The 23,372-nt window shown below is 41.8% G+C and overlaps 1 protein-coding gene across 1 annotated transcript; it reads left to right on the top strand.

Moving 5' to 3' along the window:
- Positions 1 to 537: 537 nt before the first annotated feature.
- LOC108714365 (protein FAM163A) lies at positions 538 to 14,013 on the top strand. Its single transcript, XM_018258528.2, has 4 exons — positions 538 to 1,048; positions 6,525 to 6,638; positions 9,018 to 9,320; positions 13,883 to 14,013. Exons 2-4 carry the CDS (start codon positions 6,546 to 6,548, stop codon positions 13,901 to 13,903), a joined length of 417 nt encoding a protein of 138 aa, XP_018114017.1. The 5' UTR covers positions 538 to 1,048; positions 6,525 to 6,545; the 3' UTR covers positions 13,904 to 14,013.
- The last annotated feature ends 9,359 nt before the right edge of the window (positions 14,014 to 23,372 follow it).

Below are 23,372 nucleotides of genomic sequence, written 5' to 3'. Positions count from 1 at the left end.
AACTCAATTTTTTTTTTATTGATAAAAGCCCCATATCTTATTTTTCATTCAATGAATGTTCTTTTCATTGGCCATTCAAACATACTGGTAAGGCTACACCAAGAACTTTATTAATCAGCGGCGTAACTAGATATTACTGGGCCCCACAGCAAATTATTATTCAGGCCCCCAAAATGTCTAGAGGTTGCCCTCTATTGCCTGTATTTATTGAAATAATATATGAATTAGTGCCTCGTGGGGCCCCTATACCTCCTGAGCCCTCTGCAGCTGCAGGGTCTGCTTTCTCTGTACTGTTAAGCCCCTGTTATTAATCTTCATACTTCTACTTATTATGATATAATGCTGTGTTCCCTTTAATAAAGTAATAAACAAAAACCAGCCCCGCAGCTAACACCCAGTTTGGTATTGTGCTTGTTCGATATTAGCAGTAATGTTTGAGCCGTTGGAGAAGTCGCACAAGCGCTTGAATAAAAGCAGATGAGGTGAAGTAAAAACGCGCAAGGATTCGGCACCCGCTAACACTACGGTGAATGGATGGAGAATTCAGTACCTTGGACAGAGGACAGAGCAGCCTGAGGCTGCAGGTGACTGGACTATATGTGTGACTCTTATTCTGCGCACTTTGTACGTCGCTCCTTCCGCTAATCAGCGCGCACTGGCGCAATAGCAGCAGCCGACTCAATCTCTAATCACATTCCCTCATTGATGATTAGCCAGCTGCCGTTCGGGTCCGCACTGCAAGGCTGATGCAGGAAGGGGTAGATCTCCCAGTATTTCCTACATTATCTCAGTTCATTGGACGAGCCCCAATGCTGGGGGAGGGGAGGCAACAGCGGCAGCAGCAAGACCACCACTTGCCCATGTTTCTGTCTATGCCACATACACAAGCAGCTGCGCACAGCTAGGAGTAGAGGTTTCACTGACCTCCCTGTGTAATGGAATTGCTGCAGCAAAGCTACCCTGGGACACATTAAAATAGGTTTAATATCTTCCTCAGGACAAGACGCCCCTGCTGTGGATCACATCTCATCCAGAATATTTTATATTTGTAAGTACTAGTACTGACCTTATTTTCTCTTCCTCTTAGCCAAAACCTCCTTCCCTCTGATATTTCTATATATATATATATTCACATTTCTTCTGTCGATTTAACTTCCATTCTGCCTTATTCTATTACATCATGGTTTTGTGAAAATATTCACCATAATGGCAGCCCCTATCATCTGGCCTTGTGTGCCCTGAATGATCTGCACTGTGGGGGCTTCTGCTTTATTCATGTGAAATCTCTTCTCCCTGTTTGACATTGTGTTGTTGGCTCGGTTGCCTGTGATTCTCAAGTGCCTATGGCTAAACACAGGTGCATCTGGTCCCTTCAGTGCAGTGACGATATCTTGGATTGAGAATTTTATTTAAAGAGAAGAATTGTGAAACCTAAATGTGTGTGATATGGATCTTATTGAATCATTTGAATAATGAATTGCAGTATCTGCTCATAATGAACCTGAACTAAGGGGAATCTCTTCAGTGGTGCCGGCATCCCCTAGAATTCTCCATCAGAGCAGCATTCCTATTAACCACACGGCTGACCCATTATTCTATTCTGTGCTTGCTCACATCCATTTTTATGAAGCAGGACATTGAGAACTCTGTGTTGTGTAATTGCAGTAGTATCAGCAGGTGAGGTTTCAGCAGAATGTCTGTGTGGTGTATATAAGCAACCGCATCTATTCAACTGGTTTCTGCTAATAGTTCCCACAAGAATTTTGTTTGGGTTTATGATCCACTCTGTGTGATTAGAAATAGCACTGGGTTAAAACTGCCTACTGCTATTCATTGTATTATTCTCTGGAGAGCAGCAGAGCTAGAGATGGCCAGGGATCCAAGCCTGAGCTCTCAGTTTAGGATAAGGGCAGGGTTGCATAGAGTTAGTGCTCACTTTTTAAATCTGGAGCCCCAGATTAATCACTAGGTCTGCTACTATTGAAATAGTGTTCCCTCATTCTGCTGTCTTCTTGAAACTCTGGCTGAAACTACCATTATAATATGAATGTAGCATTATTAAGAAGGTTACATTTCACTGAATGGATATAGTTTAAAGTGTTTGTTATAAGGGGGAGCCCTGTATGTGTAATTGGGATTATATTTAGTAAAGTAATATTTACATTGAACATTTCTGGGCCCAAAGTAATCGCCACCCCAAGCCCTAAGTTTGACAAAACATTCCTCCAGGTTGTCTGTAAAGGTTCTTATTCATCCAGGCCATGATATGTCTATAGTAATAAGTCAAATCAACTGGACTTGTTGGTTTGACTTATTACTATAGATATTCCTCCAGGTTTGGTTTAATATACACATTCTTTGTGCTTTAAGGCTTCTCGCTTCATTGGTAAAGCATGTGACAGCTCATTTATGGTGGGGGATAAGGTACAAAACATAAAAAATTGGTCAGTACAGTACAGGTTTTCCTTGCCCCATTGAGTGTGGTGCTCTGTCCTTTGGACCAAATTTTCCATCTTTTGGGTAAGATAAGTGCGCAAAAGGTTATTTTAAAAATATATTTGCACAGCAAATGGGGGTTTATGGAGTAATGTGCATTAATCACTATCGACTGCTGTTAAAGGAATTCTGTCATGATTTTTATGATGTATTTTTTATTTCTAAATTACACTGTTTACACTGTAATAATTCACTCTACAATATAAAATTTAATTCCTGTACCAGCAAGTATATTTTTAGTTGTAATGGTGTGTAGGCAGCAATCTCAGGTCATTTTGCCTGGTCATGTGCTTTCAGAAAGAGCCAGCACTTTAGGATGGAACTGCTTTCTGGCAGACTGCTGTTTCTCCTACTAAATGAAACTGAATGTGTTGCAGTGGGACCTAGATTTTACTATTGAGTGCTGTTCTTAGAACTACCAGGGAGCTGTTATCTTGTGTTAGGGAGCTGCTATCTGGTTACCTTCCAAAATGTTCTGTTGTTAGGCTGCTTGGGGGGGGAGGGGTGATATCACTCCAACTTGCAGTACAGCAATAAAGAGTGCCAGGTCTGTCAGACCATAAGTCACATGACTTGGGGCAGCTGGGAAACTGACAATATGTCCAGCCCCATCTCAGATTTCAAAATTAAATTAAAAAAAAATCTGTTTGCTCTTTTGAGAAACTGATTTCAGTGCAGAATTCTGCTGGAGTAGCACTATTAACTGATGCGTTTTGAAAAAAAGATTTCCCATGACAGTATCCCTTTAACTATATGGCTCTCTGCCTAAAATTAATTAGGTCAGGGTTGTCCAGCAAGAGGCCTGCAGATCAGATGTGGCCCTCTAAGGGCTTTTGTCGCTTCTATGCCATTCAAGGGCTCAGCTAAACTCCTTGTATGACATTATGATTTATGTATTATTTGTGTTCCAATTATTAGGCATATTGGATAATTGGGCCGCCACCACTGAATAAAATAAATACAGGTATGGGACCTGTTATCCAGAATGCTTGGATTGGAGGTTTTCCGGATAAGGAATTTTTTCATAGTTTTTAAACATTACATAAACCCAATAGTGTTGTTTTGCTTCTGGTAAGGAGTAATTATGTCTTAGCTGGGCTCAAGCACAATATACTGTTTAATTATAACAGAGATAAAGAAAATCTTTTTAAAATGCGAATTATTTGCTTAAAATCGAGTTTACGGGAAATGGCCTTTCTGTAATTTAGAGCTATCCGGATAACAGGTTTCTGGATAATGGATGCTATACCTGTACCATGGCACACGCACACACCAACAATAACTTTCTGCAAAATTAGTGTTTGAGATAGTGTCCCGCCCAGTTGCAGCTATGGCTGATGGCCGATTCCATCAGGTCAACATTCCATGAATACAGCAGGTCTTTTCTTTCCCAAAAAAGGATAAAGTAGGTGAATACAGACAGCAATACAATATATTATTTGTTCCTGCAGTTAAGTTTATACAGCAGAGCCAGAGTAATGAGTCAAAGTGCATTAGATGGGAGAAGACTATTAGCAATACTGTTGATTGGAATAGTCTGACCTGTGTTTCTACACATAGTCTCAGGTCAGCTGCTGCTACAAATCCCTGGGTAGAAAAGATGTTCTTGACTGATGTTCGGAGAGTGTTAGCCATTTGTATCCTTCACTTTATATATAGCATGTGCTTCACTGCATTCTGGCATCTTCCACTCCGCTCTGTACCATACAGGGGCCTTTAGGGGATTAAACAATACTTAACAGCCTCTTTTTAAACTTTCACAAACCACAAAACAGACAGACCACTAACAAGCCGGACTTAATGCTGGAAATGTGGGGGATTTGAATGCAGATCATGATCATCCATAACCTGATCTTTAACTAACTGCCAGTGATTTATTATTTATAAAGTGTGTGTGTGTGTGTATGGGAATGCTCAGGCACATCTAGCTTCAGTTCTATTATATCCCAGACATCTTGAAAAAACAATATCAAATATAAATGTGGTGCTCTGTCCTGATAAAACATTCCAATTTCTACATAGAGTACAATTATATTATTTACATAGTAACATAGTAGATGAGGTTGAAAAAAGACATTAAGTTCAACCTATTTGCCAAAGTGAAACCTACCTTTGAAATAAAAGTGTGCCCAATTCAGAATAATGTGGCACCCTACTAAGAGCCCTTCTTCAGTTTCTCCGGTGTACATACAAGCAGCATTACTAATACCAAGAGACCTAAAAAGCAATGTCTATGTTGTAGTGTATGAAGAATCAAAGTAGATCACATCTACTGCAACCCCACTGCCCAACTTCCTACTTACATCGTCATAAAAAGAAATTAAATTTGTCTGACTATCTTTCATAAAACCATGACGAGTATTTTTTAAAATGCCATACTCCAGAATATAATCTTCAATGTGATCCTTAAAAGCCTTCCACAACAGATGTCATATTTACAGGCCTGTAATTGCAAAGCTGAGATTTAAATCCCTTTTTAAATATTGGAATTACATCAGCTTTCCTCCGATCCATAGGCACCATATCTGATGGGAGCCTGAGAAAATCATAAGCCATTGGCAGCTGGTTTGAGCTGAGCCATGAGTTCAGAGTTGATGCTGTAACTCTAACACCTCTGTTGTATTCATTGAGGGCAAGTTAAAGGAGAAGGAAAGCTCCAAGACAGTTTATTGCCAACATATTAGCCTCACTAGTGCAAGCTATAACACTATATTTATTCTGCAGAATGCTTTACCATACCTGAGTAAACAGCTCTAGACACTGTCTCTGTTTATTTAGGATAGAAGCTGCCATATAACCTTGGTGTGACATCACTTCCTGTCTCTCCCTGCTCACTTACAGCTCTGAGCTCAGATTACAGCAGGGATGGGAGGAGGGAGGGGGAGAGGAACAAACTGAGCATGCTCAAGCCCTGCCCTGGAGGTTTCAGCTGAAAACAGGAAGTCTGATACAGAAGTCCATGTGTACACAATAGAAGGAAAGAAATGTGGTGTTTCTTTTGACAGAGGACTTAGAGCAGCATTACTCTGAGGGTTTACTGGTGTATTTATATAGACCTTTCTGATAAAGCTTACTTAATTTTAGCCTTTCCTTCTCCTTTAAAGAACTCCCTTGTGTTTTCTTACACAATTCACCTGAAGCTGACCTGCCATTGTTAATACTTCAGTCTCTTAGTGCCTCTACAATATGTATTGCAGAGAAAGGGGTTTCTGTTTCAAGACTTCATGCCTTTTGCCTTTTTAAACATACATTGTATTTTTTGTGCATCTCTCAGTCATAATCGGGATTTCAATGTCAATTTGTGCAAATGCGATTTATTCCAGGAATGGTTACAATAAATGATTATAAGGTTGACTCTTGGCTGGCTTGACTGGTGAAAATGATCATTGATCCCAGTTGTCAGGTACTGCCACAGGTGTGTGACTTGCAGGTAGGAGACTATGTGCTGGTAACCTGGTGTACACATGTTAGATACTAGATGAAAACTGGGAGCCATGTTGTGGTGAAAGTAAATTATTTAATGAATAAAGAAGCGACAAATCAAATCATTTCCACTGAATGTATCAATTTTGGCATTACATAGTTGATACAAAGTTCATAACAAAATATCATTAACACTAATTCAAAAAACAGAGGAAAAAGCAATGTAACATTAATGCTGATTCAGAAAACAGAGAGGAACAATATTCGTTTAGCCCAGTCAGAACCAAAGTATTCAGCTTCTTAATCCAGAAAACCTCCCTCTGGAGCAACAATTTTGACCGGTCTCCAAATATGATCAATGGCAAAGTAACGGAATGTGGGGAGCCTATGTCCCACCTCGAGAAAGTTGAGCCTCTGTTTTAAATGTTGACCCTCCGCTTCAGCTCCTCTTCAGAAAAGGCGACAGGGCGACGATCAATCGTGCAGCGCTCCACTTGTCCTCCCTGGCTATCTCCTATAAGGAAGGCAGGGAGGAGAAATTAAAAGTTTTACTCTAGAACACTTTTTTGTTACAAATATTAGAAATTATTTTCTCCCTATTATAGGTTTGATGGGGGATTGATCGGATGACAGCTGGAACTGTAGTCATCACAGGAGGAATCCTAGCGACCGTCATACTTCTGTGTATTATTGGGGTTCTGTGCTACTGCAGACTTCAGGTCAGTCACATATATGATGTGCAGTGAAAACACACAGACAAATATGTTCAGCACATAAATGCTAGTTTTGGTTGCCTTGGCTGCAGATAGCATACCACAGACTAAAAATGATGCTTCAAAGTATGTAAACCACCAAAACTGAGGAAATACCCCAACACAGAAGGGCTTATTTATGAACCAACAGGCACATATTATGGGAGCTCCAGTGGATGCAAAATTATATACACTTTGCACTTTTTTTCTGCTGGTTGCTTAAAGGAGAAGGAAAGTTGTTTCACACTTGGGGTGCCAAATGTCAGGCACCCCCAAGTGAATGTATTTACTTACCTAAAACCCTGGGCCGGTGCTCCTATCAGCAGAAAACAGCACCAGCCCAGGGTTATTCCCGTGAGTACCACTGAACGATCCTCTTCCGGCTTCTTCTTTTTTTCAAATTTCCCGGGGCAGACGCATGCGCAGTAGAATGAAATAGCTGACTTTTTAGTTAAAGTTCGGCATCTCACTCTAATGCTCATGCGCAGCCGCAAGAAGAAGCCGGAAGATGATCGCTTTGTGGCGCTCACTGGAATAACCCAGGCCGGTGCAGTTTTCTGCTGATAGGAGCACCGGCCCAGGGTTTCAGGTAAGTAAATACATTCACTTGGGGTTGCCTAACATTTGGCACCCCTAAGTGTGAAACGACTTTCCTTCTCCTTTAAAGGGATTCTGTCATGATTTGATTCCTGAACCGATAAGTAACTGAAGTTTATGAGAGCATGAGTAACATGACTGGGAGCTCCTGGGAAACTGACAATATTTCAAGCCCCATGTCAGATTTCAAAATTAAATATAAAAAATCAGTTTGCACTTTTGAAAAACTGATTTCAGTGCAGAAGTCTGCTGGAGCAGCTCTATTAAAGGAGAAGGAAACCCCCTGGGCGCAAAACCCCTCCCCCTCCCCTGTGTTACCCCCCCTCCCTCCTCCCCCCTGGCCTACCTGTCCCCCTGGGCAAATGCCCCTAACTTGTTACTCACCCCTCTGCGCAGGTCCTGTCCACAGAGTTCACAGTCGCCATCTTCTCCCAGGCGCGTCTTCTTCCTGCTTTGACCGGCGTCTTCTGGCGCATGCACAGTAGGAACAGTTACCGGTACGGATGCCGAATGTCACAAAGCTTTCCGATTTCATTCGTGACATTCGGCGCATGCGCAGTAGATCCGTACCGACGAAATGCTCCTACTGCGCATGCGCCGGTCAAAGCAGGAAGAAGACCTCTTGGAAGAAGATGGCGCCTGTGAACTCCGTAGACTGGACCTGTGCAGAAGGGTAAGTAACAAGTTAGGGGCATTTGCCTAGCGGGACAGGTAGGCCAGGGGGGAGGAGGGAGGGGAAGCAACACAGGGGAGGGGGGGAGGGTTTTGCGCCCACTGGGTTTCCTTCTCGTTTAACTGATTATTTTTTTAAACAACATGTTTTCCCTTGACAGTATCCCTTTAATGCAAATCCACTCAACCTTGCTTCAGTTGCGCTTTTGTTGGCAAATCTGTTGGAAGGTGAGTGCTCTTGAGGGGCGTCTTCTTGTGTAGCTAAGGGGCATGAAAGGAGATGCCCTGATCCTTTCTCCTAATACTAACACACTGCTGCAACTTGCACCCACCAGTGTGCCATTCACATTCAGGTGCAAATCTGTACAGTTCTGTAATGAAGTGCAATAATTTGTGGCTGACCCTGGTACAAGGACCTAAACAGGATGTTTAGTGTGTTTTAACCCAAACTTTTAAACTTGGCTGGGTTTTAGTTAGCAAATTGTGGTGTAAAAAGTGGCACTGGAAAAGTTATTTCTGCTACACTTTTTACCCCTCCTGTATAAATATGCTCCTTGATGTCAGCTGTCAGCTCACTATTTCTTCTATGCTCTGCCTTCATGTGAAAACCATAATGTCATAATTTCAGAATCTAAGATTTGTACTCATTCTATACAGTATGAGGTGCAGAGGGTAATGAGACAAGGACAGAAGTGATCTTTGCATGAGCTGTAAGAGCACAATCTTAGTGTTCTTGCACTTCTGTCCATTGTAAATGTCTTTGTTTTCTTCCTGTAACCATTATTGATTAAATATTTTTCAATATTCCTATAAATGCCTTTATACTGTACACACAATTTAGATGCTTTATATGTGCTTTGTAGCTGTCATTTTGTTTTGCTCTGTTGGTCACTGATCTGTTGGTCTCTTCAATGTACTGTTATACTCAGTCATAGTCATTAACTATTCCTGGCCTGACCAGTGAATCTCCGTTTATTTTAGCAATTTCATGGCTGCATTGGGCAGACATATGTATTTTGGTTTAGAGCACATAATATGACACATTTCTCATGATTAAACTTTTTCTCTTTATTATAGTATTACTGCTGTAAAAAAGAAGAGCTTCGTGACGAGGCAGAGGAGGTTCCAGGTCACCGGACTCACTCCCACTTTCCTTGCCATGACTGCTCTTCTTCTCACCTGGACAATATGCCCCATACTATGGTGTCACCAGCCTACTCCCCATATGGGTCTCCATACTACATACGAACTGCAGATAGCATGTGCAATGGCAGAGAGAGACCTCCCTCCACCCCCACCCACTACACAGAGCCAGGGTCCCTGCTTATGATGGCGGGTACACCAAGCTTATCTAGAGGGTTGCATGCTCTGAGCACCCAGGTATGATAGAGGATGATCTGAAAACCTTTGGACTTCTAAGCTGTGTCACTGCCAAGGAAAGCAGACTGTATTGCCCACTCCCTCTAAAGAATGCTATTGAATTTAGAATTGTTGGAGGTAGAGGAATGAAATGTTGGTGTCAACAAGTTCCACTGCATAAATTACAGAACCATATGAAAAGTAGCTCTTCTCCCCAACTTTATCTTTCTGCAGCAGTTTTACTGACACTCTGGAGTAAGGGTCATTTATTTTCTTTGCTATTACTAACTGCCAATCATCAGGTTTCCTACTACTCAGAGACTGCAATGCTTATTTTCATATGGATTAATCAGTGTTACCCATTAGGCTTTGTTCCCATGAGTGTTTAAACATGCAGTGCAGTTTTATATGTCCCCTGCACAGAAACCCAAGCATGGACAGACTGTATTCTGCCCCATGAGTCTGTACCAAGAAGAACTGAGACCCATGGCAAATGCAAATAAAAAGTGAATAAAATAAATCAGCATTGATCTCTGTTCCTGTACAGACTCGAAGGGCAGAATGAAAAAAAAGTATATTTAAACAGTGCTAGAAGGTCATCCATTCAACCTATCTTCTCTTTTTTTTCCCCATTGGCCGGTAATTTCTTGCATGTTTGTGTGGACTCCAACTCATCTCAAATTAATAGGGTTATTGAACATACAGTATACTGAATATACATTATGCTCAGAAACCCTTTATAGTGGAAAACTCATCCAATAAACTTCACTGATTCCAAAGAAGAAATTGTGTTGCCATGGGATGTTACATATCTGCACCGCATGGCAAATGCATGTTTAGGCATTGTGGATACAGAGTCTACGACCTCACTTTTAGAAATTACAAATGCCAAAATCAAGCCAGTCACCATTGTGAAAAAATTAGAATATTAAAGATTAAGAAGGCTTAGCTTCTACCCTCAAAAAGAGACCAGTATATCTAAATTCATATGTACAGTCTGTTCTCCAATGGAAAACATTCAGTTGGTAGGCACCTAAACATATATTTTACTCTCCTTCCCTTTATGTTATTAACAGATGGAATTACAAGTGCTGGATATCATTGCTTCTAATATAAAAGGTATATTGAGCACAATGTTCCTTACTGAGTTTGCAAAATAAATGTATAATGAGCACTTGATACAGAAGTATGCATTTGGGCAGCATTCCAAAACAGTTAATTTATTAAAAGGTTTGTTCATCTTTGAGTTACAGTTTAGTATGATGTAGGGAGTGATATTCTGAGTCGATTTGCAATTGGTTTTCGTTTTTCATCATTTGTGTTTTTTGAGTTTAGCTTTTTATTTTGCAGCTGTCTAGTTTGCCATTTCAGCAATCTGGTTGCTAGGATCCAAATTACCCTAGCAACCATGCATTGATTTTGAAAACAAGACTGTAATATGAATAGGGGAGGGCCTAATTAGAAAGATGAGCATCTGTTTTTAAGATGAGCTCAGCGACACCCATTTATTTAGCAGCTCTCTAGTTCAGGGGCGGACTGGGCCAGCGGGACACCGGAAAAAAACCCGATGGGCCTTGGCTCTTTTGGGCCCCGTCAGCCCAGACCCGCTCCCTGCACTTCCTCTGTCCCTGAAGCCGGATGTGCTGCACTGAAGAGATAATCACACACGCATTCCAGGGGTGGGAGGGGGTTAGTGCAGAGGCAACTTTGCGGCTGGAAGGAGATACTGTATGTGCGAGCGCGCGCTCCGGGGATGGGAGGGGCATAGTGCAGAGGCAACTTTGCGGCTGGGGGCTCGGTGGTTGGTGTGGGGGGCCCCTGAGGCTGCAGGCCATTTGGGCCCTGGGCCATCCAGCCCGACGCTACTCTAGTTTGCCATTTCAGCAATCTGGTTGCTGGGATCCTAATTACCCTAGCAACCATGCATTGATTTTGAATACAAGACTGGAATATGAATAGGGGAGGGTCTAAATAGAAAGATGATTAATAAAAACAATACATTTGTAGCCTTACAGAGCTCAGTGACCCCCATTTGACAGCTGGAAAGAGCAAATAATTGAAAAACAATAAAAAAATAAATAATGAAGACCAATTGAAAAGTTTCTTAGAATTAGCCATTCTATAACATACTAAAAGTTAATTTAAATGTGAACCACCACTTCAAGAGGATAATGTCTAAGGCTACATACACAAATGCTATTCTGTTCCATGTGCTTCCCTTAGTGTTCCTCCTGCTGACAGCATGTGGCAGTGGAGGGAAAGGAAGAGGCTCTTATGCATTTGGTTCAGTGAATATGTATTTTGTTAATGCAGAAAATACAGGGATCAGCATTTCCTTGGCTCCTGCCATTTATTAACAGAATATGAAACCCAGCAGAACATTGGAATAATAGGGCCCGCTGACCCACTTTTTCAGTGGGAACTTTATATTATGGATGCTCTAAATCCAACATTACCAAAACCATGATTAGTTTGTGTGGTTTAGATTCAAGCAAATCAGAATGTGGTAATCAATGAAGTAAATAATCTCATTGATAAGAGCTGTTGAACTAAAACTCCCAGAAGCCTCTCACAGCCTTTTACTTTTAGTGAATGCTGGGAGTTGCAGTTCACAGTGGCCGGAGAGCCACAGGCTGGTCACTCCTGATATACTGTATAGCCTGTTAACATACTCTATAATACTTTACCAACTGTATGTCTTTTATACTATTCGCAACAAAATTTTTCTTTCCGGGGGGGAATCTGTCAGTGGTTGCTCTGTGTATATACACATAACATTTATATCTCAAACCAGCCCGGGGGAGTTTGTAGGTGACTGTTGGCCGCTAACTGCGCATTCGTGGCCACTTCAACCATATGCTCCCTAAATATTTTTCTACTCACATTTTGTTTTCCACAGCAATCTAATAAAAGAGCTGAAATAAATGTACATAAAACACAGGACACAATATGTTTATATTACTGAATGAAAGGGCTGCCATTTTGTGTTACTGTTCTAGCTGAGCCTTGTTTATGGATCTTTTCAATGTTACAGTTGGCCGGCGCCATAAATGACTGCCTATATAGGACTCACACTGTAAAGAATAGTATATTATAGGGCTAGTGTACAAACATAAGTATGCATACACATTGACGCTAACAACCGAGGCACTTTCCATGTCTATATATGCTAGAAATTTACTCAGAAGATCCAAAAATATATAGGACTACATAGTCAGGCCTAGTAACAGCCTACAAATATGGCCAGCCTGTCTGTGTAATGCTGCCCTTAACATATAAGCACAATAATTGAATCCTAAATCCTAAGCCACTGTGTAAGGAGCATCCTAATATTTTGGGTAATGCTGGGAGTTGCAATTTGTTTTGGAAAAAAATACTAGCCTTCCTTTAATTTTCCTTTCTTCCCTATAAATAACATTGGCACTAAGCTTTATTATTTATTTACTGCTGGTCAGGTGGCAAGCCTGGTTGGACATCTGTGATATAAGCTCTCTTCAGTTCCATCATAGCCCGTTCTGCAACTTCTGCTTCTTTACTGTGAATCCGTGAATGAGAATCTAATTTGAAATGCATTCATATAGACTGTGTGTTAGATGACTGGGAAAGTGAGTAAGAATACATGCATGCTTTAATATCCAGTTATTTAGATTCAGCTCTAATGGCAATCCTTCAATCAGACAATAGGGGATATTTACAACTCCGGTGCTCCATGCAGAGAGCAGTTTCTGGAGACACAGCCCAGCCCTGTCATTATATACTTACTCTAAGAACAGGCCCTGATCCATGCAACTGACATGCAAGTTAGGTGGAGGTAGGAGGCAAGAAGGGAGGACACCTACGTGTCTCCCTCCATCAGTCTGCCCCTTTAGAATCAATCTCAGTCTGATGCAGGCTGTACTCTATTCTAGAGTCTATTCTAGGCACAGTCTGAAGGTCTCTGTGCTCCAAAATCGGGTGTAGCAGCCTGTGACTATTTATACAATCCCCCAATCAGTAGGCAAAGTACAAAAATATGGCCGATTGGGGCCTGTTTTTGCACTTCGTACAATGCGTGGGACATTGTAAATTTCCCCTAATGTGCTTTAATATATTTGGCACTAGTCCTCTGAGGTGTCACCCGATCAGCATGGCAATCACAATTTTAAAGCTGTTTTCCCATGCTGGGAGTGGTGGTCTCCTGCCTATTAGCAACCTTTCAGCTTTAGTTAAATATGGAAACTGCATCTTCTCTGTTCCACTTCAGTTCTCTTCTGGACCCTAGTGAACAAACTGGTGTTGTAAGTGTGAGGTGGAGCTTGACAACAACCAGAATTGGGGGAGGGAGTGTTGAGGCAAATGCTCAGCAGCAGCCGCAGCAACAGGAATTTGTATATTTTTCTGGTTGTTTTCTTTGTTTAATTCCAAATTTACCAAAAGAAAGCTGGTTCACAACACAAATATTGATATGTATGCCATTTCTTACAATAAATAAGTATTATGAACATTTTACTTGTATTTATTAATGAAGGCTTCAGTAATATTCAGACTTTAAATATGTAAATCGGAGGTGTTTTAGATTTAGGAGACTGACCTTTCTTCCACAGATCCACAGTCTACATAAGTGACACATCCACATCTGCCAACTCTAAACCTGCCCAGGAGATCCCAGGAGCCACGGGAAGATGATGAGGCACCGCCATTAGGCACAAAATACATTTTTGGGAGAGTATATCGGAAATGTTTTTTCCCTAAATAAACATTTTTAACGGCTTTTGTCTATTTCCCAGTGTTCAGTGCCAGCCTGCTGTTTACTAATCATCGTTAACATCTTCAAATTGCCCACATTTGTCTGAGCATTATTAAGATTATTTTCTTTGCATTCATAATGACAATTTAATTTGGCCAATACATTCCACGTTGTGGAAAAAAAACATTTTTGCTTATAGAGGTGTAAATAATCTTAAACTGTCATTAAGATGTTTTTCAATGTGGCGCAGACTCTCTTACACAAACACTTACCCCCATATGCAGTAAAAGCCACTAAGTTTGGCCAGAAGCAGTAACCCATAGCAACCAATAAGATGTTTGCTTTTAAACAGGTGACCAGTAAATGCTACCTGCTGATTGGTTGCTATGGGTTGCTGCTCCAGGGCAAACTGAGTGCCTTTTACTAAACCCCATACTGTATTGTATTCCACTTTAACTGCAATGTCAAGTTAACTGCACTTTTGCGACGTGTTCCCCTAAATGTCACTCCTGTTACAAAAGTAACTACAACTTTTTCTCAAGTATAAGTAAATGCATTTTTTTTGCAAAGCTGCTACACCTTAAGCTGGCCATAGACGCAAAGATCCGATCGTACGAATCAACGTACGATCGGACTTTCCCATCTCCCGACCCTCCACTAACCATTCAGATCAAAGTCTTTACCATTCCGATCAAATAAGAACAGATCGCCCAATGTTCTGCCCCTGACAGCAATCGTACGATACTTATGTCTGACAACACAAGTGACAGTCTCCCTCTGAAAATCGTACGATCGGCAATACACGCAGAGATATTATCGGCAGGCGACAGAAATTTTCTAACCTGTCCGATCGACCAAACGACCGATCTCCGACGGACGAAAAATGACGGGACTCTCCACACATGGTCCGAAAATCGTACGAATCCACGATTCGTACGATCGGATCTTTGCGTCTATGGCCAGCTTTATTCGTCATTCTACATTACATTAGTTGCAAATATGGAAGAGATCATTAGTAAAAGAACAATCAAGAGGTACAGCAAATGCCCAGACCCCCATGTGTAAAAAGCTACAAAGCTGTACAGTAACCTATAACAACCAATAAGAAGTTCCCTTTTAAAATGATGACCACTTTTTGTGTTACCTTCAGTGGCCATATTGGCTTCCAACCTTGGTTGGATTCATCTGAAAGCAAGTCAAGAATGAAATGGGACTTTTCTGCCCTGTGGGAATCAACCACCTCCAGGGTTTCAAGAAGCTTTACTTATTTTGCCTTCTGGGTTATTTAATAATTTCAGTGGAAATCACAGCAACTTTACAACACGGTAATTACAACAGGGAGGGCATTTTTAGGAAATCTATTTACATTATTATTATAAAAACTTTTGTAAGATACCATTTTTAACTTTTGATTTTCTCTGCATTATTTGTTGGACTTCCCATGTGTGCTACCTAGGGTTGCCACATTTTCCAGAAAAAATACAGACGTTCCTTTATATTTATCTTTTTATCCCTATTAATAACATTGGGTCCAACCATCATTTTTACCGGCCAGGCCTGTAAAATACTGGCTAGGTGGCAACCCTAGTGCTACCCCATATAGCTGGGCAATTTCATGCTCGCAGGATACTCTGCACCTTTTTCTCCAGCAGACTGTGCGGCTGCCTTCTAGTGATGGTCAGGAAAAACTCAACCTGCACCCAACTCTAACCTGTAAAATGTTCATGGGCGATTCTGGGCACATTGCAGCCTGAGGCAGCTTTTGGTCTGCCACCCCTACCTCACATTTTCAGGGAGTCCGCATTGCTAATTCAATTTTTGCAACCCCTGATAACTTTTGGGGGGGCGCTGCAGCCTGAGTCGAGTTTCTCATTGGCGCAGCGCCCCTGCCATTGTAGGATGCACCCAAGCTGTACCCACGTCTTCTCGCTCTGTATTTTATTTCTATGTGCACCTCTGGTTAGAAGACAGGGAATCCTTGGGAGCAGAGGAGGAGTGTACTTTCCCAGTTTGACCCACACACAAATTTCATCCATCAGGGCGCACACCACTACTCCTTTCCCTAGACGTACTCCATGTCAGTACGTTACGGGATAGCCCCTCCTCCCTGCTCCAATTAGAAGGAACCTCCCCAAGCCTTTAAAAGGCCAACCACACCCACCTACCGGCGTCTTTTTTTTCCTTCTCTTATGCTCTTGGCTTTGTTCTCTGAACAAAGGCCTCAATCATTAGAAGCAAATTTTTGTTTTTCTCTTTTACGCCTAGGAAAGCATTAGGCCTGCCCGGAAGGCGTCCTAGGGACAGGGGTTTTGGTCCATGGGACCTTTTTTCCCCCCAGCACACTACCTCAGACCTGGAGTCTTCTGAACTTCAGCTTTTGAATCAGGTAAGGCACTGAGGTGCAATGTTTGCTACTCCTTGTCTGCCTGTATTTCAGTTGCCTTCCTGTATTGCTATCAAGAGCATTGGGTGGCAGGTGCTTGTCCCCCCATTCGTGTGCCCTCCCGACCTGCCCAGAGGGCCTCAGGCGGCACTGGTGTATGTGGCCCCTACACCCCATTTTTACGAATGGGCGAGGGAGGTGGCAGTTAACTTAGGCTAATTAGTTAGGGGCCTGAACCTTACTGCCCCCTGTTACCTTTGTTTTATTTTTGTTTTAATGGGGGCAGGTCATGGCCAACTGCCTCCCTCAACAGACTTTCCTAAGGTGGAGGTAGTTAAAATATTAATAAAAAATATAAAAAAAGTTTCGCTATAGGCTTCATATTATAGCAAACTTGGGCCTGTGCAGGAAGCACCAACACTAATTATCCAATTCGCCTCAGTATAACCTACGCAGTTGCTTTGGGTTCCCTGCCTATGCAGACACCAGCTGAGTATAATCAACCCCCCACTGAGTGCAGACACCAGCTGAGTATAATCAGGTCCAGCTAAAGCAGGGATCCCCAACCTTTACAACCCGTGAGCAACATTCAGAAGTAAAAGGAGTTGGGGAGCAACACTAGCATGAACAATATTCCTGGGTGCCAAATAAGTTCTGTTATTGGCCATTTAGTAGCCCCTATGTGGAATGTCAACCTACGTTAAGGCTCTGTTTGGCAGTACATCTGGTTTTTATGCAACCAAAACTTGCCTCCAAGCCTGGAATTCAAAAATAATCACCTGATTTGAGGCCACTGGGAGCAACATCCAAGCGGTTGGAGAGCAACATGTTGCTCGCGAGCTACTGGTTGGGGATCACTGAGCTAAAGCAAGTGGAGATGGCCCCGCCCACTCTCTAACTCAGCAAGCTAGGAAGCTGCAGCCTCAGGTAAGTCCTGCTGTTGTCAGTAAACTTGTGAGGCCTGTTTTCCCGTTAACAATAGAGTGTCCTGGAATTTGTGACATTAAAGGGTCTGCTTCCAGCCTTGCATAATGAGCAGCAGGTAAGGAGTGTGTCCATATGCTGTTCTGCAGTGTACTAAAGTCTAACTAACTGCTTGCATGCTATATATTCATATGCTTATCTGCACTGTGCCTGGTTATGATTGTTTCCTGCCTGAAAGCACAAGCCATTTACAAATAGGACACCAGTAGCCCTATTGAATATGGATCACTGGGCTGGGGGGGCTGCTAGGCTCTGATATATACTTGCTATAAACATCAGATAATCCATAATATGTATTGCACTATTTTTGTTCTGCATTCTATGTTTTGGCTATTGCTCACATAGAACAGGTAGCCATAATAGAGGTCGAGCAAAGGTCTGGCTGAATGCTAGGGCCTGATATAAGCTTGCTCTATGCAGCAGCTAATCTAAACTATGGACCTCATGTTTCCGTGATTGTACCTGTGCTCCTATTTTGTTCTACAGCTTAAGCTCTGGCTATTGCTCACAGGTAAAACGTGGCCCTACAGGATGTAGAGCACAGGTCTGGCTGGCAGCTAGGCCCTGAGACATGCTTGCTCGAAGCAGCAGCTAATCTAACTATGTATTTCATATTGCTGTGATTGTACCTGTGCTACTATTTTGTTATACAGCTTATGCTCTGGCTATTGCTCACAAAGAACACGTAGCCCTGTGAGATGTAGAGCACAGATCTGTCTTGCTGCTAGGTCCTGATACATGCTTGCTATAAGCAGCAGCTAACCTAACTATGTATTACAGGTTTTCTGCAGTTTATGAGTTGGCTATTTCTCTCATGGAACAAGTAGCCCTAATGGATGTAGAGCACAGGCCTTTTGAGTTGCTAGGCCCTGAGATATGCTTGCCCTAAGCAGCAGCTAATATAAACTATGTATTTCATGTTACTGTGATTGAATCTGTGCTTATATTTTCTTCTGCAGTATATACCCTGGCTATGGCTCACCTGGAATAGGTAGCCCTAAGGTATGTAAAGCACAGGCCTGGGAACGGCTAGGACCAGATTTACGCTTGCCCTAAGCAGTAGCTAATATTTTATGTATTACATGTTGCTGTGATCATATCGGTATGCTCCTATTCTCTGCAGTATGATATGCTCTAATTATTGCTCACCTTGAACCAGTAGCTCTAATAGATGTAGATCACTGGACTGGGTGGCTATGAAGGTCGGATATAGGTTTGCTCTGACTGCAGCTAACCTAAACTATGCATTACATGGGGTTGTAATTGTTTCTGGGGTACATTCAGGTTTAATCCAGATGACTACTGATAGGGATACCTACATATGAATGTCTTTTCATTCCATGGCATTGCTCCTGGGATAAGATATGGCTTAATAAATTAGACACTAGGCAATATTTTTTCCCGATGGCAGGTAAGCTTAACTTTGTCTTGATAAACACTACAGGAGTTCTGAAGCCTGTCTGTCATAAGGATTGCTGGGTTAACAATAACCACAGGTATGTACTACTTTTGGGACCATTGAATGTACATTTTTCCAGATTCAGCAGCCTTGTATCACCGATCACTGCCTGAACGAATGGAGGACCAGATAATTGCTTTGCCCAGTCAATTGTGCAGTTTATTACTACCCACGCAGCTCGAGCTCTGGGGTCGGGTACTGTGCTCTACCAGGAGCTTAGGACTCTGACCGAGGTACATATTATTATCACATATTTTAATATATGCTTGCACCATGGCCCACATCCTGCAGGGGGATTCTACTGCCTTCAGAACAAATGCTCAATTAATGGATAAACTCCATAATACAACTGGTCTACCAAGCAACATATATGTTTGCATCTATAAGAGGGCCATAGGCAGGTGCATATATTTTAATACTAAGGCATGTATATGAGTGTGTATATATGTTTGCACAGATATCTATATATGATTTGTGTCCTTGGGATGGGTTCTTTTTTGGAACCAGAAACGTTGGCTCAATAAACCTATATTTTTATGCAACATATAGTATTTTTGAAGATTCCTGGAACAATCAGTACTTGAACTCTTCATCCATAAATTTCACTATAGCAGCCAGGACATCTGGCTAGTTTCTAGGGGTGCAACCTGTGGAAATTCCATATTCATAGGTTTAAGGAAGAACAAGGTATACAGTTCTCTATGCTTGGCTGAAGGATCCCCAGATGTATTTCTACCATTTTCTAGGGTGACTCCTTAGTGCCTCCTACAAATTAGAGAGGGGAGCCACTACCCAGTGTTATTCCTATACTATTTCTACTGATATTCTTAATGTCAGGATAGATGGGACATTTTATCTGCCAATGCAGGGTGTCTATAGAGACAGGGTACACATACATATCAGGCCACTGGGAATTTGCATAAGGTATATATTTCAAACCAAGGGTTTTCAGGCTATAGGAGTCCTCAGTGTCTTGTTAGTCCATAGAGATGACCTCTGTTCAAGTCTGGCCCAGGATAGGGATATTCTGCTTATACTACCTTATACTATCATCAAAACGGCTTTGTGACTTAAGGCTCTGTGTCCAGAAGGCACTTATTTTGGGCCCATTTATTTATTTTTTTTCTTCAATTTCTCAATCCCCTAGTTAGTGGTCTTTTAGAATACAGGGCTGGCTGTTCTTCCACACCAGATAGGTAACTGATTGGACAGCAGATGGAGGCGTCCTAGGAGCGTTAATTATTTTCCCTCTCTATGTCTGTGCCCTCTTGGAACACCAGCAGTTTTGGATCTTTCCTCCTTACAGTTACATACTGCAGTTGCTACTTGTCCTATTGTTTCGGCCGAAAATGTACTTGGCTCTTCTGAGCAGGATCATAGTCTTCCCTTAAGTGGGACGGTTGCAGTCATTACAGTAGAGTGTAATCTCTTACCACTTCTAGTCATTAATTTCATTGAGAATGAATTAAGGATATTTTATGTATCTGTCATACAGGTTTGTCTAGCTTCAAATGGGATGCTTGGAAGTATTTTTTTTTTTTTTTTGTCTGTTTTGACCATGTCTGTCACATTATTCCCTATGCTAGGGGGATTACATTTACACCTGCTGAAAATTGTGTCTGAAACATTCGCACAGAGCTCAATGTCCAGGTAACTTCCAGATACAACACTCCTATTATCCTGGTTTGTTCTCGGATTCACATTCCTGTGCCACTCCTGATACATATGACCCAGCATGACTCTAGTAGATCAGAGGCCCTTCTGACACTTACTGGAACATCCATAGCGTCCCTCCAGTTCCAAGGTCAGCCTCAACGATTAAATATGTAGTATAGTTGATTCCACATATAAGTGGGTCCCTTATGGGTAGAGAGAACACAGGTTTGTGGGTGACTAGAAACATTTATCCAGGGCATATAATCTGCCTCCATAAATCTTGGAATTAGTCCTTTAGTTGCACTGTGGTTATTGGGATCTGTAACCTTAGCGGTATTCAGTTATACCTCTCAGAGTACTAGGTTGGGTCAACCAACAGGGGCTCTTTCTTAGGTACTGGAGTTGCTCAACTCTTTACAGTTAATTGAGTCTGCCTCATCACAGGACCTTACACAGGGTAAGGAATTCTAATCCCAATTATTTTCTCAGGTGCCCTTGTCTCCGATCTTTAGGATCTGCTTTCGGTTAGAACAGTCCTGACTAACATGCATTCTGATATGAAGATATTTATGGTACTGGCCTTGGGTACCTCAGGGTTCATTGGATATCCTACATTTATGGATATATCCTAAGTAGATCATTTCTATATTGTGTCTGTTTTGGGTTCTTACTCCTACCAAGTGTTTCTTACAGGTACCTTGCAATTTGCACTGAATTTAGGCATACATGTGATGAATGCTATTTGGTGAGTAGGAGAGTAAGTATTTCAGCTTGCTGAATTCGCCTTTTACAGGACTGTCTTCCTCTCTCTCTCTCTTCTGGAGGGTGAAGTGGTGGTTAGTGAGCTAACTTGTTCCTCACTCTCAGTGGGCTAACATCTCTCTCTCGCGCTCTCTCTCTCTTTCTCTATAGTATATGCTATACTATAGCTCTATTCTTAGCCTGGTGAACTTATTCTGGGGTTTTCACCTGGACTCTCTATATTAAGGTAAGGAGTTTGCATGATGGTGGACTATCTAGTCAGAGATACTCCTTTCCTTATTACAGTTTCTTCTTAAAGCATATTCCCTCCCATGGGATAACGTTAACTTGCTATGTCCTGTAACGTACTGACATGGAGTACGTCTAGGGAAAAAGGAAGATTATTTCATACTTACCGAGATCTTCCTTTCCTAGACGTACTCCATGTCAGTACACCCGCCCTTTCTTTTCCGGTAATTTAAGAGCTTGTTACAAAGACGTAGGTGGGTGTGGTTGGCCTTTTAAAGGCTTGGGGAGGTTCCTTCTAATTGGAGGAGGGGCTATCCCGTAACGTACTGACATGGAGTACGTCTAGGAAAGGAAGATCTCGGTAAGTATGAAATAATCTTCCTTTTTCTCTGTTGCTTCATTTCTCAGCACATTTCTGACACATTTTTGAAGCTTCCAGTCCAGGTTCCCTCAGAGTATAATGCTGGCATTGTTGACATTGCAGTGTACTAGAAGCAAGGAATGCTCACAAAGTTGATTGAAAAAACATATAGCCTTTAGCATCTAGCTTGCTGGGTCAGATTAGATGGGGGTTGGTAGTGAGTCAACTTTTTGTCTACCAGCACTTGAACATAGTGACAACAATTTCAGCAAAGGGCCTGTGTAGCCCGAAACGTTGCCTATGGCATTTGAGTAAAGTTTTGCAAAATTTTTCAAAAATACCGGAGTGCAGCTGCTTTATTTTCTACATGTATACTTTGCCCTGGCAGGGGGTACGGCTTGCACCCGGGGCTGCAAGGAGCCTAATCCGCTTTTGAAGCACACTTTAACTACATTAACAATTTCAGCAAAGCTTTACAGAGATTATACATTATTCTCATTGGTTCTCACTCCTGGCAAAGCTTGCAATCTAAGGTTCCTATCAAACATACAGTTTCATTGTAATCAGGAGCCAGTTAGCCTGTCTGTATATATTTAGAGTGTGAGAAGAAACTCATGTAGAACACATTAACTTCTTACAGATAGTGCCCTGGTTGGACTCCAGTGCTAATAATCAGCAATGCGAACCACTGAGCCTTCAAGCTGCCCTGATGTTTTCTACTGAGAATTATTATGTGTCTTCCTGACCGTCATCCTCTGATACTGATGTGTCTGCATGTAGGGCACTAAATGGGCTCAAGTTTCAACATGCATGGCCCTGTGCCAATTAACCTTCATGTACCCACAACATTGGATGATACTGGAATTCTTGCTGTCCTTCTGCACTTTTAGTACCTGCCTCATTTGTACAGAACCTCTGGAAAATGACTGAGTTGTTGGCTCCAGATGGTGCAATAACTGACAGTACTCACTGAACATATCTCCCTGTAATTTAATTGGAATTGTCAGTGCAGAAAATAAAAAAAATTGATTTAAGTGAAATGGCCATCTGGGGCTGCAGAAGATGGATTTCAATTAAGCAGGCAGGTCACAGGACACCTCTCTGAGGAGCAGGCTTACACTACAGAAAAGAAAATGTGCTTCAGGTGCCTGTGTATATAAGGTACAAGTCATCCTGTGCACTTGGTTGGTTTGGCTATGCCAATGGTAACTAATGGGAGCTGATCCTTTCTATCTCCCCTCTCAGCACAATAACAAATGCGTGCACTACAGTACGTCAGTATGAGTCCAGTATTACATCTATTGGTTTCTATTATTAATGTCTGACTGTTGGGAAAAACTATAGATAAGCTACTGGATGATATCTGCTAATGTATATGCTGCTCTTCTTTGGGTGCCCAACAGGCAACATTCAGTATAATAAATAAATAAAGCTAACTATAACTATGTCTGTGGCAAAAATAGAGAAATTTAATTACTTACCGTAATTTCTATTTCCAAGTCACCTACCATGGC

The sequence above is a fragment of the Xenopus laevis genome, chromosome 4L (assembly GCF_017654675.1).
Source record: "Xenopus laevis strain J_2021 chromosome 4L, Xenopus_laevis_v10.1, whole genome shotgun sequence".
In the NCBI taxonomy this organism is placed as follows: domain Eukaryota; kingdom Metazoa; phylum Chordata; class Amphibia; order Anura; family Pipidae; genus Xenopus; species Xenopus laevis.
This window is presented reverse-complemented; position numbering and strand designations above follow the sequence as displayed.

Bases quoted from the DNA above. Each gene is read 5' to 3' on its own strand.
- LOC108714365 (XM_018258528.2), top strand. From the start codon at position 6,546: ATGACAGCTGGAACTGTAGTCATCACAGGAGGAATCCTAGCGACCGTC. The intron at 6,639-9,017 runs GTCAGTCACATA...TCTTTATTATAG, and splicing joins TGTGCTACTGCAGACTTCAG to TATTACTGCTGTAAAAAAGA. The intron at 9,321-13,882 runs GTATGATAGAGG...TTTCTTCCACAG, and splicing joins TGCATGCTCTGAGCACCCAG to ATCCACAGTCTACATAAGTG.